Source organism: Hyperolius riggenbachi, chromosome 4 (genome assembly GCF_040937935.1).
Source record: "Hyperolius riggenbachi isolate aHypRig1 chromosome 4, aHypRig1.pri, whole genome shotgun sequence".
NCBI classification, from domain to species: domain Eukaryota; kingdom Metazoa; phylum Chordata; class Amphibia; order Anura; family Hyperoliidae; genus Hyperolius; species Hyperolius riggenbachi.
The window spans coordinates 290,893,294-290,912,543 of record NC_090649.1 but is presented as its reverse complement, the minus strand read 5'-3'; the positions used below and the strand labels follow the sequence as shown (position 1 = coordinate 290,912,543).

The 19,250-nt window shown below is 40.0% G+C and overlaps 1 protein-coding gene across 50 annotated transcripts in view; it reads left to right on the top strand.

The window, feature by feature from the left end:
- LOC137503854 (titin homolog) overlaps positions 1–19,250 on the top strand; it is a 1,065,379-nt gene that overhangs the window by 892,437 nt on the left and 153,692 nt on the right. For 47 of the 50 annotated variants that reach the window (XM_068231415.1, XM_068231409.1, XM_068231432.1 and 44 more), the window contains 22 exons: positions 3,767–3,814; positions 3,974–4,018; positions 4,575–4,625; positions 6,867–6,914; positions 7,310–7,360; positions 8,524–8,565; positions 8,721–8,768; positions 8,998–9,045; positions 9,704–9,748; positions 10,273–10,320; positions 10,905–10,952; positions 11,740–11,787; positions 13,197–13,247; positions 13,787–13,834; positions 14,243–14,284; positions 14,541–14,588; positions 14,739–14,783; positions 15,183–15,230; positions 15,425–15,469; positions 16,718–16,762; positions 17,275–17,322; positions 19,191–19,235. In XM_068231415.1, coding sequence (XP_068087516.1) covers positions 3,767–3,814; positions 3,974–4,018; positions 4,575–4,625; positions 6,867–6,914; positions 7,310–7,360; positions 8,524–8,565; positions 8,721–8,768; positions 8,998–9,045; positions 9,704–9,748; positions 10,273–10,320; positions 10,905–10,952; positions 11,740–11,787; positions 13,197–13,247; positions 13,787–13,834; positions 14,243–14,284; positions 14,541–14,588; positions 14,739–14,783; positions 15,183–15,230; positions 15,425–15,469; positions 16,718–16,762; positions 17,275–17,322; positions 19,191–19,235 — 1,035 coding nt within the window. The remainder of the gene's footprint in view (positions 1–3,766; positions 3,815–3,973; positions 4,019–4,574; positions 4,626–6,866; positions 6,915–7,309; positions 7,361–8,523; positions 8,566–8,720; positions 8,769–8,997; positions 9,046–9,703; positions 9,749–10,272; positions 10,321–10,904; positions 10,953–11,739; positions 11,788–13,196; positions 13,248–13,786; positions 13,835–14,242; positions 14,285–14,540; positions 14,589–14,738; positions 14,784–15,182; positions 15,231–15,424; positions 15,470–16,717; positions 16,763–17,274; positions 17,323–19,190; positions 19,236–19,250) is intronic. The other 3 variants (XM_068231403.1, XM_068231399.1, XM_068231422.1) reach the window with 3 other exon arrangements.

Below are 19,250 nucleotides of genomic sequence, written 5' to 3'. Positions count from 1 at the left end.
AATTAAAACCCACGTATTGTATTTTCCCATTTGTCACGGTTATTTCACCGTTTAAATTATGTCCCTATCACAATGTATGGCGACAATATTTTATTTGGAAATAAAAGAGCATTATTTCCATTTTGCATCCATCACTGTTTACAAGCTTATAAAAAGAAAAGATAGAGAAATAGTGACGTCAACCCGCCGGCCAATTAGCAGCACCGGCGGGTTGTTAACCTCGATCTGCCGCATTCAAAGCGTATAATACGCTTTGTAATGTATACAAAGCGTATTATACAGGCTGCCTCCTGCCCAGGTGGTCCCAGTGATCGAGGGACCACCAGGGGAGGTTGCAGCTGTGCCTGTAATGACACACACACTCTCATCCTGCCCCCTGATCGCCCACAGCACCCCTCAGACCCCCCCCCCCCCCCCGATCACCTCCTCAGACCACTGTTTGCACCCAATCACCCCCCTAGTCATCCATCAATCCCCCCCTGTCACTGTCAATGCTAAAATTTAGATTAGGTCCTAAACTGCCCCCTGGGGCTTCTGATCACCCCCCTCACCCTCAGATCCTCCCCAGACCCCCTCCCCCCCCTGTGTTCTGTATACATCTATTCTACCCTGTAATCACCCACTGAACACCTGTCAATCACCTGTCAATCACCCATAAATCACCTCCTGTCACCACCTGTCACTGTCACCCATCAGATTAGACCCTAACCTGCCCCTTGCGGGCACCTGATCGCCCACCCACCCCCTCAGATCGCCCACAGACCCACCCTCAGATCACCTCCCAAGTGCATTGTTTACATCTGTTGTCCCCTCTAATCACCCACTGATCACCCATCAATCACCCATCAATCACCCCCTGTCACCACCTGTCACTGCTACCCATCAGATCAGACCCTAATCTGCTCCTTGCGGGCACCCAAACACCTGCCACACCCTCAGATCACCCTCAGACCCTTCTTATCACCTCCCCTGTGCATTATTTACATCTGTTCTCCCCTCTAATAACCCACTGGTCACCCATCAATCAGCCATCAATCAACCCCTGTCACCACCTGCCACTGCTACCCATCATACCCATCAGATCAGACCATCATCTGCCCCTTGCGGGCACCCAATCACCCGCCCACACCCTCAGATTGCCCTCAGACCCCCCCTGATCACCTCGCCAGTGCATTGCTTGCATCTATTCTCCCTTCTAATCACACCCTGATCACCTATCAATCACCCCGTCACCACCTGTCACTACCTGTCACTGCTACCCATCAGATCAAACCCTAATCTGCCCTTTGCAGGCACCCAAACACTCGCCCACACCCTCAGATTGCCCTCAGACCCCCCCATGATCACCTCCCCAGTGCATTATTTACATCTGTTCTCCCCTCTAATCACCCACTGATCACCCATCAATCACCCATCAATCACCCCCTGTTACCACCTGTCACTGCTACCCATCAGATCAGACCCTAATATTCCCCTTGCGGGTACCCAAATTACCCACCCACACCCCCAGATCGCCCTCAGACCCCCCCCCCCCCCCCCAGATCACCTCCACAGTGCATTGCTTGCATCAAGGCTCGGTCCTTGGCCCCCTACTGTTCACCCTATACACATCCTCCATTGGCAAGGTTATCTCCTCCATGGGTTTTAACTATTATCTGTATGCAGATGACACCCAAATCTACCTCCACACCCCTGACATCTCGACCACTACCATGGACAAGGTGTCCTCCTGGAAAATGACACTTTGTGAAAAAAAAACTAATAAAAATCAATTTCCGCTAACTAGTGACAAAAAGTAAAATCTTCTATGAACTCACCATACTCCTAACAGAATACCTTGGGGTGTCTTCTTTCTAAAATGGGGTCACTTGTGGGGTTCCTATATTGCCCTGGCATTTTAGGGGCCCTAAACTGTGAGGAGTAGTCTAGAAACCAAATGCCTCAAAATGACCTGTAAAATCCTAAAAGTACTCATAGGACTTTGGACCCCTTAGTGCACCTAGGCTGCAAAAAAATGTCATACATGTGGTATCGCATGTATAATGTGTTTTGGGGTGTATTTTTACACATACCAATGCTGGGTAGGAGAAATATCTCTGTAAATGGACAATTGTGTGTAAAAAAATCTAATTTACAGAGATATTTCTCCCACCCAGCATAGGTATGTGTAAAAATACACCCCAAAACACATTATACTATTTCTCCTGAGTACGGCAATACCACACGTGTGACACTTTTTTGCAGCCTAGGTGCGCTAAGGGGCCCAAATTTCGATGAGCACCTTTAGGCTTTACAGGGGTGCTTACAATTTAGCACCCCCAAAAATGCCAGAACAGTAAACACACCCCACAAATGACTCCATTTTGGAAAGTAGACACCCCAAAGTATTCAGAGAGGGGCATGGTGAGTCCGTGGTAGATTTAATTTTTTTTTGTCACAAGTTAGCAGAAATGGAAACTTTTTTTATTTATTTTTTTGTCACAAAGTGTAATTTTCCGCTAACTTGTGACAAAAAATAAAATCTTCTATGAACTCACCATGCCTCTTAGTGAATACTTTGGGATGTCTTATTTTTAAAATTGAATAAAACAATACGATAAAACGTTAAAAAGGCTTGGGAGGCAGTGGTGGACTTACCTCCCACAAGCAGACACCAGAAACTGTCTATTTAATTGATACAGATTTTATTGGCATACTCCAAAAAGAGGGACTGCGACACGTTTCGCAGGTATAGCACTGCTTCCTCAGGCAATTTCTGTTGTATGCTCCTTTACCCTATTGCCTGAGGAAGCAGGTTTATACCTGTGAAACGGGTCACAGTCCCTCTTTTTGGAGTATGCCAATAAAATCTGTATCAATTGAATAGACAGTTTCTGGTGTCTGCTTGCAGGAGATAAGTCCACCACTGCCTCCCAAGCCTTTTTAACGGTGTATCGTATTGTTTTATCCTGTTAGCGCCTCTGACTTGTACACAGTACCTAAGATCCACCCTTGGTGGAGGGGGATACCGCTTCTTTTTTCCTATCTACAGAGTGAGACTTCTTAATCCTTAGTGGGGATGGGATAATCTCCTCACCTGCCTATACAGTGGTTGCCTTTGCGGTGTCCCTGATTTGTGAGTATATCTATTGTACTCATTAAAATCTTCCATTTAGTACAATACTTACTACACTAAATCGGGCTCTCGGTTTCCCTTTGTATATCTTTCCAAAATGGGGTCATTTAGGGGGTATTTATACTATCCTGGAATTCTAGCACCTCATGAAACATGACAGGTGCTCAGAAACGTCAGAGATGCTTCAAAATGGGAAAATTCAATTTTTGCACCATAGTTTTTAAACGCTATAACTTTTACCCAAACCAATAAATATACACTTATTGGATTTTTTTTTATCAAAGACATGTAGCACAATAAATCTGGACAAAAATGTATATAGAAATTTTACTTTATTTGAAAAATGTCAGCACAAAAAGTTTAAAAAATCATTTTTTTGACAAAATTCATGTCTTTTTTGATGAATATAATACAAACTAAAAATCACAGCAGCAATCAAATAGCACCAAAAGAAATCTGTATTAGTGACAAGAAAAGGAGGTAAAATTCATTTAGGTGGTAGGTTGTATGACCGAGCAATAAACCGTTAAAGCTGCAGTGGTCTGAATGGAAAAAAAGTGTCTGGTCCTTAAGGGGTTTTAAGACTGCGGTGCTTAAGTGGTTAAAATAGTAATATAGACATGTTTAAACAGTTTTAATTTTGCTTTGCAGAGAAACCAGAGATAAAAGAAAGTAAAATACCCGTTAAACCCAAAAAAGGTAAATACATTTACACAAATTGCTTTTCTATGGCTGGGAAAAAGATGGGAGACATGTAGAGATACAGTTTAATAAGAGCCATAACACTGCAGCTTACCCTGATTGTAAGCATGAAGCAGATGTAAAAATGTAATTTACCCTTTCCCATGTATCTTACAGAGATTCCAGTGAAGAAACAGAAAGAGCTCAAAGAAACAAAGAAAGGTACAGTATAATTTTGTGCATAATTTAAATGTAATTAATTAAATTTTAATTTAATAAAATAGTTAAAAAAAGCAACTGAATTAAATCAGGGTTGTAATTGATTTTACACACTTTGTCATGCTAGGAACACACATATACACACATATACAAGTGTTATATCCTGTTTCCCCAGACAGGCATGCTGTTGTATTTAAACCCCCAAAATCTGAAATGCACTGCTATTATTGAAAATGCCTGATGTTGTAATAAATGTAATGCATGTCCCAGTGACATTTATGTTTGTTGGCACATTGCCTAATTATGCTTATTGGGTGACACTTTGATTATGGCGTATCAGAAAATGCTGCATTTCTAATTCCCCTAACAAAGACATTAGGAGGAGGAAAGGAGGCTGCAGATCCCCTCCACTATGAGAATAGTAAAACTGGCTGATAAAGCATGCAGGACTGCACTGAACTAGTCAAAATAATCTCTTCTGATAATTTTTTAAGTTATTAAGTGGACTTCACACTATTGCTGTACATAACAATGCTCCAATATTTTACATTTACTATAGCAGAGAAGCTAGAGAAGAAAGAAGAAAAAGTAGCCCCAGAGCCCAAGAAAGGTAAAATAACTATGCTATTGTAACGATTGTGGAACTTTCTCCGTGATCAGCGCACAACGCGTGCGCTGATACGGCGGAAATCCTCCACAAGCGTATAATTACAGGAACCCAGCAAAAGGTGCTACGCACCCGTAGAGGGAAATTCCTGTCGGCAGATGGCGCTGGGGAGTGCAGAGGAACCAATCCTCTGTACCTCCACAAATGCCAGACAGGAATTGTACGAAGCGCAGAACGCAATCGCAAGAGAAGCGATTGCGAATGAGAACGAGCAAAGGGACAGGTTGTATGTGTGTGCGCCAATCTAATCGTTACCCCGCGACAGCGCACACACAACAGCAGATACGAAACAGAAACGCAACCGCAAGAAAGGCGATTGCCAAAAGTGACACAAGGCAGATCAGAACAGAATACGAGGATAGCAAAGGCACAGCAAATCATACAATGAGGAGATACGGAAAATAACAAACGCTAACCGAACGCGAACACCGCACTCATTCGCAACAGTGCACGCGTTCATGCGCGGTCTCCACGTGATAAGCACAATAGAGACAAGCACGCCTAACTAACCATCGACAGACAAACATGAAACAGAGGACGCGAGCGCTTGCTTAACGGTTACCTCACCGAGCCTCCAGCAAGCGTTCGTCACAGACAAGACAGACACACGAAAACAGGGACAAGCGAGAGATAGGATCCACAGCACTAGCGAAAGTGGCTAGCACGATCCAGGAAGTCAGAACAGAAGGATCCACAGTACTAGCGCAGGATGCTAGTGCGATCCAGGTACAGAGTAGCAGAACAGAAGGATCCACAGCACTAGCGCAGGATGCTAGTGCGATCCAGGTACAGAGTAGCAGAACAGAAGGATCCACAGCACTAGCGCAGGATGCTAGTGCGATCCAGGTACAGAGTAGCAGAACAGAAGGATCCACAGCACTAGCGCAGGATGCTAGTGCGATCCAGGGAAACAGATCAGAAGGGGCTACCAGTAACAACCGCTGTTTCGGTTAGCACCCAGACACACAGAATGATTTCCTGTCGACCACCGCTGGGACAGGACAATCGCAAACAGACAAACAAAACAGATAAGCAATCCTAACTGCACTAGGGAAACCTGCCCAGTGCAGTTTCCAGGGATTACTCTAAGCTGATATTCAAACAATGAGCAAGGCTGACACTCTCCAGAGTGTTTCACAGGAGGCATCCTTATGACCAGCCAAGCATTGTGGGAAACACATAGTACTTATAGTACACGCCTCCAATGAATGTGGCCAGCGTATGCAAATTCCTCAGCAAGCACAAGCTGCAAAACTGACAGAAGGTCTCCTTTCCAGAGTCCTGCAGCATGCAAACCTAAACAATGGTCAAAAAGCTGCCTGCCTGCACAGGCAGCTGAGCAGATCATTACAGCTATGATCTATCTAAAAGTGTTGGTAGCAAACTCTTCACATTTTCTACCTGCATTTCACATACCCATGTGGACCAGATGTCTTTTTTAGAGGGAAACTATCAGTAAGAAAGTGTTATAAAACTACAATGTACAAGTAATGCCTAAGTATTATTTAATAGCTGTGTAAGCATGTTCCTACTTTTCATGTTTAAAATCGGGGCCAAAGGCTATACTTTAGTTTCTGTAGATTTTAGCTGCATCCATTAGCAGAGGTGATTCTTTTTATTTGAAATATAACTACACAGCCATTGCTGGTCTCTGTATCTGTCAGAAGACTACAGACTAATTTTCTTTGACAGAGGAAAAAAAAACCCTGAAAATCCTGCATTGGTGTCAGGTGTTACATACAATAGTACAGATTTTTTTTTTACATTGCTTTATTTCTGCTTAGACTGTACATCAGTTATCATTAGACACTACAGCTATCACTGAAATCCCCACATGTTATCTGGATACCTCATTCAGGTAGAGGAATGCATCTACTTCAAAAACTAATAAGTACACACAGAGTTAACAGATGTAGGACAAGATATTCCCCTCCCCTTATGATTCCCTCGTCTGATACCAGTCCCAGACACCCATCAGTGGGACACTTTTAAAACATTAAAGGATGAGATAAGCAGGGGAGATCTACAGCATCACTTAAGACCAACTACACAAACTATTCCCATTCCGTTTTTTAAAAAAAACATGCTTATTGATAGCTGTCCTTTAAATAGAACAGTGTGTTAAAATACATATTTTTAAAAATATCATACATATTATCCAACAGTTTTAACTTTGCTTTGTAGAGAGTCCAGTGATCAAAGAAGAGAAATTACCAGTTGAGCCCAAAAAAGGTAAATACCTGATTCTACCCTCTACTATGAGAATAGTGGTCCTGACTGGCAATGCTTTGGGTAGAACCCAAAAAAGAGAAATATCTTTGGACAAATGTCTTTTGTGAGGCTGGGAACGACATGTGGAGACATAAAGAACAAGTGTATAATAGGTGACACTTCCACATGTTCTGATTGTAAGCAAATAGCAAATATAGAGAGGATATTTACTATTTCACATTTTACAGCGCATGTTAAGATCTAGCTAAAAGTCCTGGTAGCTACATTTCACCTATTCTACCTGCATTTCAAATGCCTTTGTGGACCAGTATTATTTCCTTCAACACAACACTGTGTTAAAATACATATTTTAAATAATAATGTAGATATGTTTTAACAGTTTTTATTTTGCTTAGCAGAGAGGCCAGAGATAAAAGAAGAAACAGTACAATTTGAACCCCAAACAGGTAAATACTGTTATAGTTTGTTCAGAATGCCTAACTATGCATATTGGATAACACATTAACCATCTGGGGACCGCCTAACACTGATGGGCGTGGCCACAGCTAGCAGGCTGTTTGTAAACAAAAGGGGAAAGAAATCCCCTTTGTTTACAACTGCACAGCACTGCGGTCCCCCGTAGTGCTGTACGAGATCGGCGATCCCCGGCCTCTGTTTGGCCAGGGAGCGTTGTCCTCTCATAGGCTTACACCTATGAGAGGCAGAACAGGATGGATCGCCGTCCTGTTACATAAAGATTACAGAGAGGAGGAGGGAAGGGGAGGGAGGGAAGGAGGAAGAGAGAGCCTCATAGAGGCTGGGAAAAAAAAACAGAAACGGCCACAGTGATCGGACACCTCCGGCGGCATGTCCCCTTAGGGACAAAAAAAGGAGGTGAGTCCGATCGCTGGGCTCCATAGCTGGGCTGTGCAGGAGGCTGAAAAGCCGGCACAGCCCAGTACAGCAAAAATGAGCCTGGTCATTAGGGGGGGGTTAACACTGCGGTCGTCAAGTGGTTAAATAATCATGTATTTATGTTACGTGAATGTACACTCTTCCAAACTGTTTTATCTGAGGCTAATTCACTTCTTCATTATGTTTTTGAGGGGGGCATTGTCTAATTACATATTTTAGGGCCACGTGCTACCTAATTATGATTTTTCAGAGAAATGCTGCATTCTAGGGATATGGGTGTATCCTTTTAAACAATACCAGTTGCCTGGCAGTCCTGCTGATCTCTTTGGCTGCACTAGTGGCTTAATCACACACCTGAAACAAGCATGCAGCTAATCCAGTCTGACTTCAGTTGGAGAATCTGATCTGCATGCTTGTTCATGGCTGTAGTTTAAAGTATTAGAGCCAAAGGATCAGCAGGAGAGTCAGGCAACTGGTATTATTTTAAAAGGAAAAATCCATATCCTTCTCAGTTTAGGTTCCCTTAAAACACAGGCGTCTGGGAGCAGACTGCAAAATATCCACCACTGTGAGAACAGTAGATCTGGCTGATGATGCATGCAACACATTACTGATCTACTGTAGTCAGAGCAATCTGCTGATATATTTTTTTTTATTTTAGGTGTACGATAAACTGTTGCTTTATATAACAATGCTTCAATATTTTATATTGCAGAGAAATTAGAGAAGAAAGAAGTACCCACGGAGCCCAAGAAAGGTACACATTTAAGACATTTATGCATAATATAAAATATAGCTTGCGGGACAGTAAATAATATAAATAGTAGAATTGGCTAGTAACACATGCATGAGAGCACTGCACTACTGCAGTAAGCAAGAATGTCCCAATACTTAACATGTTTAATATTACAGAGAAGCTAGAAAAGAAAGAAGAAAAAGTACCCACAGAGCCCAAAAAAGGTAAAAAAAAAAATTAGTTATCTATGCACAGCGTATAATTATGCTTGTAGGGCTGTAAATAACACTCTACAAACTAAATACATTTCTTGTAGCCACTAGCCACCTTTTCTAACTGCATTTAAATGAGTTTGGTGGATTACTATGCCTTCATTTAGTACAAGGTGCCTTCAAATTATTATTTACAACAGTAATATAGATATGTTTAAACAATTTTAATTTTGCTTTGCAGAGAAACCAGAAATAAAAGAAGGAAAAATACCTGTTGAACTCAAAAAAGGTAAATACTTTTACACAAATTGCTCTTCTAGGGCTGGGAAAAGAGTGAAGACATGTAGAGATACAGTACAATAGGATCCATAACACTTTAGCTTGTCCTGATTGTAAGCATGTGTTCGTGTCACTGCCCTGAAGGGTGGCTTCAAAACGTCAAATGACCGATTAATAGCAGAAACAAAATGTATAAATTGGTTCAAAGCTGTGCAGAAGGGTTTGAATAAGGACAACAACTTTCTATATTGGTATGAGATTGATGATATATGAACTGTCTCAGCCACTCTAGCTGAACTTGTGAACTAAGAATTTACGATACCTCTGGGTCAATCCTAATACCAGGTCTGTGAGCAATAGAGTAAACAAGGATCCTTATCTTACCCCATTTAGATGGTCTGTTTGTATTAAGGCATCTTAATGACGTATATATGCTTGAAAAAAATATGTTTTCCCTTTTGATGTTGCATGTATATAAGCTGTCTGTACCACCAGCTTGCAAACTAACAGGATGTAAACCTGACGAAGGCTGCAAGGCCGAAAGCTTGTTTATTCTTATTCAATTGTAGTTAGCCAATAAATGGTATCATCCTGATTTAAAACTTCTTGATTGGAAGCATGAAGCAGCTGTAGAAATGTAATTTACCCTTTTCCCATGTATCTTACAGAGATTCCAGTGAAGAAACAGGAAGAGCTCAAAGAACCAAAGAAAGGTACAGTATAATTGTATCCATAATTTAAAACCCCAAACTGAATTAAATCAGGGTTGTCATTGATTTTACACACTTTTTCATGCTAGGAACACACATATACACCCATAGACAAGTGTTATATCCTGTTTCCCCAGACAGGCATGCTGTTGTATTTAAACCCCCAAAATCTGAAATGCAATGCTATTATTGAAAATGCCTGATGTTGTAATAGATGTAATGCATTAGTACCAGTGACATTTATGTTTGTAGGTACATTGCCTAATTATGCTTAATGGATGACACATTGCTTATGGTGTATCAGAAAATGCTGCATTTTTAAATCCCCTAACAAAAGACATTAGGAGGAGGGATGGAGGCTGCAGATCCCCTCCACTATGAGAATAGTAAAACTGGCTGATAAAGCATGCAGGACTGCACTGAACTAGTCAAAACAATCTCTTCTGATATTTTTTTAAGTTATTAGGTGGACTTCACACTATTGTTGTACATAACAATGTTCCAATATTTTACATTTAATATTGCAGAGAAGCTAGAGAAGAAAGAAGAAAAAGTACCCACAGAGCCCAAGAAAGGTAAAAACTGAAACCAATTATGCATAATGTATAATATAATTTTGTGAAACAATAAATAATAGCATATGTATACGTGGGGAATGTTTGTCTGTTTTGCGCTCCAAAGTGATTAGAAACAATATCTGGTCTATAAAAGTGCACAGGTAGAAAAGGCTGCATAATCCAAAATACTAAACAACAATTGTAATGCATGACATTGACGCAGCTCCATGTGCAAACCATAACTGCCACCTACTGCACTCGCTCCGTGGGCAGTATTTGTTGTGGGTTCACAGAGGCTTTGGGTGGCAGAGGCTCTGCGGCAGTTGGGTTATGAAATTCTTTTTAAATTCTATGCTGATAATTTTTTATGTATAGGCAAAACAGAGGCGTTAATCTCTCCACCTTATTCAGTGGTTGCCCGGAGGGTAACCCTGGTTTGTATTATTACATACTTGCTTTTTTACATCCATTTACCAGTACAGTATGCACTATATTGGGCTCCCTGTGTCTTGTCTTTGTGATTCTTTTTTTAGGTTATTAGGTGGGCTATAAACTGTTGATGTAAGTAACAATGTTCCAATATTTTACATTTAATATTGCAGAGAAGCTAGATGAGAAGAAAGAAAAAGTACCCACAGAGCCCAAGAAAGGTAAATACAGGAGCGTAGCAATAGGGGGTGCAGAGGTAGAAACTGTTGCCCATCTCCTTCTTGCACCTCTGACACTGTAGTTGCCATTGGCAAGTTTTGGTGCGCCGTATCAATTGTTGTGTATAGAGTGCTAGGGGGGCCCCATTGTAAAACTTGCATCGGGGCCCACAGCACCGTAGCTATGCCACTGGGTAAATACTTAATGCATAGTGCATAATTTAGCTTGTGAAACAGTAAATAGTGCAAGGACCTTTCAGCACATGCTAAGATCTATCTAAAAGTGCTGGTAGGTAGCCACCTTTTCTAAATTTCAAAAGCCTTCATGGATCAGTACACTTTTTATAACTACTTTGCGACCCTCCATTGAGGGGTTAAAATGGGCACGAGAATGTTATTAAAATCGACATTTATAAAATGTCTTATTTGCACTAGTCAGTGTACAAAGAGAACATTTTTAAGAGGTTCATTTTGCAGGAAGTGTTTAAAGTGAATCTCCAGCTATAAAATAAAAATCCATCAGCAGTAGCAACTGCAGTAAATAGCTTGGCATTTTTCTCCAAGGAGAGAGTGGAGGAAGGGCCAGGCGCTGGAAGTGGAGTGATGCGCGGTCTTCGGGCGGCTTCATGGGACGAGACTACACGGGTAAATATAACTTTTCTTTCCAGCAGCGCTGATGGATTTTTATTTTATAGCTGGAGGAGATTCACTTTAAGCACAACAGTGTCTTAAAATACTTATTTTAAAAAATAATGTACATATTTTTAACAGTTTTAATTTTGCTTTGTAGAGAGACCGGAGATCAAAGAAGAAAAAATACCAGTTGAACCTAAAAAAGGTAAATACCTGTCTCTAACATTAATTTAGGGGCGCATGCTACTTAATTATGATATTTCACTCACAAACACAGAATAGTATACCGTATATACTTGTGTATAAGCCGAGTTTTTGGGACCAAAAAGTGGCCTAAAAGTGGGGGTCTTGGTTTATACATGAGTCTTGAGATTATAGTGACCTGCTGCATGCAAAAACTACTGCAAAAGGTGTCACCGATAATTTATATGCGGTAGCTGCATCCTGGATTCCCTGCCTGTGCGTCATGTGCAATGTTGTGCAGTTGTATTCAGTGATGGCTAGTGGCTGGGTCCCGCACCCCCTGCCCTACTCCCCAGAGCTGAGCGGCATGCATTATCACGAGTGTCCGCACGGCATCAGGAGAACGGATCGTACTTCTTCTGCTCACTGATCTGTGCCGCTATTTACTTTCCAGCTGCAGTTTCATTTCTATGACACCATCTAGTGGCACCTCTCATCACATGCACTGCTACCGGCGTCATAGAGATGAAGCTGCAACTGAGGCTAGAGAAATCCCAATGTGGTGCAGATCGCAAAAAAGGAAGTACAAGCCATTCAGGAGGATATACGGCAGAGGGACACAGGTATCAGGTATGCATGTCGCTCAGCTCTGGAGCTATATATCTGGGGAGACTCAGCCATCAGCTCACATACCTAAACCTCTAGCCCACATCCCTGGACCCACAGCCCACAGCACTGGACCCACAGCCCTGAACCCTTAGCCATCACCCCACAGCCACAGCTCTATATGGGGGGGGACACTCAGCCATCAGCTCATATGCCTAAACCCTCAACCCACATCCCTGGACCCACAACCCTGAACCCTCAGCCATCACCACACAGCCCTAAACCAGCAGCCCTGAACCCACTGCCATCACCCCACAGCCCTAAACCCACAGCCATCACCCCAGTCACAGCTCCATATCATACCCTGGGCTTATACACGGGTCAATCATTTTTTTCTGGTTTTTGGAGGTAAATGTTGGGGGGTCAGTTTATATGGGGGTCGGTTTATACACAAGTATATACGGTACAAGACCAGACATTGAACATTTATATTGCCCTTTTCTCCTACAGGACTCAAAGCTCCACAGCTACAGCCACTTAATGCATGCTCTACAGCACCAGGATTATTTGGGAGCCTTGCCCAAAGATTACTAACTGTTTTTTCATACTGAATGTGCCAGGATTCAAACCTTTGTCAATTGGTTCAACTCCTACATCAAATTCTACCAGTACACTATCTAGCTGACTCTAGTAGATTTGGCTGATGATGTAATCAGGACTGCAGTGAACTAGTCAGAGCAATCTGCTTATAATTTTTTTAGTGATTAAGTGGACTTTAAACTGTTGCTATAAATAACAGTGCTCCAATATTTTACATTAATATAGCAGAGAAGCTGGAGAAGAAAGAAGAAATAGTATCCACACAGCCTAAAAAAGGTAAAATATCTAAGCTAAAATCTATTTAAAAGTGCTGGGAACAACTTCTTTACATTTTCGACCTGCTTTTTAAATACCCAATGTAGACTAAATCTCTTTCTAACATATTTCTAAAACATGTAGATACAGTATTTCCCCAACAGTTTTAATTTTGCATTGTAGAGAAACTTGAGACCAAAGAAGATAGATTATCAGCTGAGCCCAAAAAAGCTACATTTCTTTGCACACATGTCTTCTATGAGGCTGGGAAAGACATGAGTGGAGACATGAAGAATAAATGTATAATAGATGCCATGACGCTTCCACGTTTCCTGATTGTAGACACATAGCAGCTGTGAAAAGGAAATTAACTATTTCACATTTTACAGTGCTTGCTAATATCTAACTAGAAGTGTTAGTGGTCACATTTTCACCTTTCCTACCTGCATTTCAAACGCCTTTGTGGACCAGTATTCTTGCTTTCAACACAACAGTGTGTTAAAATATGCATTTTAAATAATAATGTAGGTATTTTTACCAGTTTTAATTTTGCCTTGCAGAGAGGCCAGAGATAAAAGAAGAAAAAGTACCAGTTGAACCCAAAAAAGGTAAATACTGTTATAATTTGTTCAGAATGCTGCTTATTGGATGACACATTAAATAATCATGTGTTTATGTTGTGTGGGTGTACACTCTGCTAAACTGTTTTATCTGAGGCTAACACAATTCTTCATTATGTCATGGGGGGTCTAATTACATATTTTAGGGGCCCATGCTACCTAATTATGATATTTTAGAGAAATACTGCATTCTAACTCCCTTCTCAAACACAGACATCTGGGAAAATACTGCAAAATAACCTGCTCTGTGAGAATAGTAGATCTTGCTGATGATGCATGCCAGACATCACTGAACTAGTCAAAGCAATCTACTGATAGCTGTTTTAACTTTTAGGTGGACAATAAACTGTTGCGCTAAATAAACAACGCTAAAATGTTTAACATTTAATATTGCAGAGAAGCAAGAGAAGAAAGAAGTGCCCATAGAGCCCAAGAAAGGTAACAATTTAAGACATTTATGCATAATTTAAAATATAGCTTGTGGGACAATAAGCAATATAAATAGTAGAACTGGCTAGTAATACATGCAGGAGATCACTGGACTACTGTACTTGTAGCCACTAGCCACCTTTTCAAACTGCATTTAAATGAGATTAGTGGATTAATATGCCTTCCTTTAGCACAAAGTGCCTTACAGTTATTATTTTAAATAGTACTGTTGATATGTTTCAACAGTTTTAATTTTGCATTGCAGAGAAACCAGAGATAAAAGAAGGACAAATACACATTGAACCCAAAAAAGGTAAATGCCTTTACACAAATTGCTTTTATTGGGCTGTTAAAAAGTGGACAGCTGAAGAGATACAGTATAATAGGTGCCATTACACTTCAGCTTTTCCTAATTGTGAGCAGCTGTAAAAATGTAATTTACCCTTTCCTTTGTATCGTACAGAGATTCCTGTGAAGAAACAAGAAGAGCTCAAAGAAACAAAGAAAGGTACAGTAAAGTTGTTGTGTATAATTTGATACATCAAAATGACCGAAAGCAGAATTGGAATTGATTTTGCACAAGTTTTCATGCTTGGAACAAACATATACAAGGTTTATTTTTCCATGTTTCCCCAGACAGGCATGCAGTTTTTTTCACCAAAAAATGCAATGCAATTATTGTAAACGTTCTATGTCAAATTATATGCAATCCATTAGAGGCATTTAAGTTGGTAAGCACAGTGGCTAATTATGCTTATTGGGTAACACATTGCTTATTCGTGTGTTTGTGGGGCACGTACTGCCTCCATAGCAATATCTTCTTATAGTTTTTTTAAGTTATTAGGTGGACTTAAAACTGTTGCAGTATACAAGAATGTTCCAATATTTTACATGTTTAATATTACAGAGAAGCTAGAGAAGAAAGTAGAAAAGGTACCCACAGAACCCAAAAAAGGTAAAAATTTTAGCTATCTAGGGCTGTAAATAACACTCTACGAACGAAATAAATTACTTGTAGCCACAGCTACCTTTTCTAACTGCATTTAAATGAACTTGGTGGGTTAACATGTCTTCCTGCAAAGTGCCTTAAAATGCTTGCTTCAAATATTAATATACATAAGTTTTAACAATTTTATTTTTGCTTTGCAGAGAAACTAGAGATAAAAGAAGAAAAATTACCAGTTAAACAAAAAGGTAAATAATTTTATAATTTGTGCAGAATGTACACATGGCTTTTATGGAGCTTGAGAAAAGACAGGAGACATGAATTTAAAATAGCACTACAACCTCAGTTAGGCCAGAATCTGTGATGAGAGGGGGTGGAGGAGTCTAACACATAATTTAGTCCACCGACATCTTCATTGAAGCCAGCTTCTGATGAAACAGACCACAATATGCATTAGGCTTCTTCTCCTCTCCCATCACAGATGACAGTTACACTGAAGTCCGTATTACCGGTACTTTTCTCAATTTGGGTGAACCTCAGATTGGGTGAACCTTTTTGTTCTTGATTCATTTATAGTTTTCACTGTCAGCTGATCTAGAATCACTAACTTAATCATTTATATTACACTAATGAATTAGAAGACCAACTGACTCCGGCACTCCAGAACAGTAACCTCTTCATATAAGCGTGACCAAATGGATAACAATAGAGCACCGAAGATTTTGATTGATTGAATTTCTGCACTTTATCTCTATTGCTTGACTACCATATTGAATGAAATGATGTGCATTGGTATTTTTTATTGTCTGACAGATTTTACCATGTAACATTCTATCAGGGGCGAAACTAAGACCCACCGGGCCCCCCTGCAGAAATTTTAAGTTGGCCCCCCCTGGGATCTGCTCAGGGCCGTTTTGGGGGGCTGGAGGGTTCGCAGCATGAGGGGAAAGCTATGGCCACACTCGCTGGGGAGGAGGGATGACCCCCTCCCTCACCTCTGGCTCTCCCCTCTGTGCTCCCCTCCAGCTTAAATAACTATATATATGTGCAGCGGACACTTCTCTCTCTAGTGTCTGACGCGACTTCCTGTTTATACCCCCCCCCCCCCCCCGTGGGTGCATGGGCTGCAGCCCCTATTGTTACGCCCATGCATTCTATATTCCTTAGCAACTTGTAGGGGAGTTGTGTGAAGGTAGTGGTTTTTAGTAGCTTTTTAAGAGTTTTATAGGATTGAACTCTTTGATTAATTGCTCATAGTTTATTGAATCAGGAATTGTTACATTATGCATTAATTTCATTATTAGTAGCATTTGTATTGATATAATGCTAACATCTCCCGTAGCACTGATTTTTCTTTAGTGCTGTTGGTACGTATTATCCCTATCGCCCAACACACCCTAATGACTTGCTCCCCTCTTATTGTTTGGTTTAGTTTACCTGAAATGGTGTGTAGCAGTTATAAAAATGTAATTTACCAACTCCCTGATATTTTACAGAGCTTCCAGGGAAAAAACAGGAAGAGCTCAAAGAACCAAAGAAAGGTATGGTAAAGTTGTTGTGATGAAGATTTTAATATCCCAGCTGAATGAAAGCAGTATTGTAATTGATTTTACACAATTTTTCATGGTAGGAACACATATATGCAAGTATTATATCCCATAGTTCCTCAGACAGAAGTGCAGTTTTATTTAAACCCTGAATGGATTGCACTTATTGAAAATACTTATTGCTTTGTTAGACGCATTTTATTAGTCACAATGAGATTTTTGTTGGCAGATTATGCTTATTGTGGGACACATTATTTATTTGTGTTTGTGGGGTGCATGCTGCCTCATTATCTTGTGTGTGTGGGGGGGGGGCACTATAGATGGGAACTATGCTAAAAATGCACTAGGCTTAAACCATGCTAAGCTGTATTATCTGAGGGTGGGAAGAAAAAGGCTCACACTGCCCTATTATGTAGTTCAGTCAATTATGTTGTGAGTATGAGGTGGATGTACAACTGCTGCTGTGTAAATAATAATGATCCAATATTGCACATTTAAAATTGCAGAGAAGCTAGAGAAAAAAGAAGAAACAATTCCTACAGAACCCAAGAAAGGTAAAAACTTAAGCCACTTAGACACAATGTATAATGTGTGAGACAATAAATAATATAAAGAGCTTCCAGCGCATGCAAGGATGTATCTTAAAGTACTGATAGCCACCTTTACTAACTGCATTGTAAATACTTATGTGGATCAGTACATTTTCTTTGGGTACAAAGGTGCTTTAAACTACTTATTTTAAATAATTATGTTGATATGTACCAACAGTTTAAATTTTGCTTTGCAGAGAGTCCAAAGAAAAAATATTGTAATTTGATATCCCAACTGAATAAAAATATATTTCTAATTCATTTTCACAAAATTGGGTGCTAAGAACACATATACATATAAGAGATCCCATTTTTGGTGGACAGGAGTGCAGTTTTATTCATACCCCAAATGCGATTAGAGGCCAGGTCCAATTCATGTTTTCTCCTAAGAGATAACTTTTCATCTTCTATTTAAAATAACTTTTCAGCACTCTGCAATTGAAAAAGTACAAAAAGGTAAAAAAAAAGTAGTTACAAAATTTTTCTGAGAAGTTTCTTACTTAGTGGTGGGTAAAAAGGCATTTATGCAATTCACTTTTTCTCCTAAGGTTTCTCCAAGGTGATAATTTTTCATCTTCTGTTTAAAATAATTTTCCAGCATTTTGCAATTTAAAAACCACCAAAAGTATTCGAACAAGTACTATCCAATTTATCTGTATATATTTTCTTGCTTGCAGGGGTTTTAAAAGGTATTTTATTGACAAGTTGTGAAAATTTCACCTAGGAGAAAACTACGGAGAAAACTGAATTGCATATATCTTAGTCAAAGTGACATTTATGTAGCCTCTTTGAGAATTGAAGAATTCATTGAATTTTAGTTTCAATGAAATTCCAAATTTGCAATCTAGTTTCTGGCTTAAATTCTGCTTTTTGAATAAAATACATAACATATTTGGAAATGTGGGACCTTAAGTATTTAATGTTCAACTTAATAGTATCTATGTGCAATGTGGTTTTAAATGTGCAAAAAAAAGAGAAGAAATATATTCTTGATTAAAAAAATACATATTGTTCCTGAATCAGCTAGTAAAACGTGTAAAATTTAATTGAACATTTTATTTTAAGAAATGAACAGTGAGTGGTACTGCACTTTTAACCCCTTCTCCCTGATGAAAGATAGTGCTCTTCAGAGAGTTAAGAGCTATAAAATGTTCATATTACTACAAAAAATCTCCTTTCCTTTGCAGAGCACCATAGTTCATTTTAGTTAATCAAGAGGAGATGAAAGTAAAGCCTAAAACAGACTTATGGCAAAATCTGCCCCTTCCCTTACTGAGTGATTATAAGAGCTCAGACTTGCTTCTCTCATGACATTTAGGGCTCATTTCCACTTTTTTGAAGCATTCCCTTGCACACAAATTCAGATGCACAGCCCCCACCTATTTCCAAACTTTGAGAGGCATGGAAGGCTTATTATTAGCCAAAAGCTTACTGTTTATTAATCTCTAAGGGCCCTTTCACACTAGAGGGCTTTTTCGACATTTTCCAAGGTAATATGAAAGTCCATAGACTTTCATTTTACCTTTTACACTTAACGCTGTGTTTTGGAGCATTGTGTTTTGAAGCTCCCATGAGCTTTCTTAGGGCTGACCGCGGCGTTTCTCATTACAATTGATAGTAATGTGTTGGCGTTAAAATGCCTTGAAAACGCCTTGAAAACTCCTGCAGCCAAAACGCAGTGTTTTAGCCTTTTACCGCTGCCTGTAGTGTGAAAGAGCCCTTAAGTTAGCCATTAAACGGTATCATCCTGAGTCAAAATGTCTTGCTTTTATTGATGGCTAATGTAAAATGTAACATTGGAATTTACTTTTTCCACTGTTTTTGTTTTACAGAAACACCAGTGAGAACTCAAGAAGAGCTCAAAGAACCAAAGCAAGGTACCTTATGACATG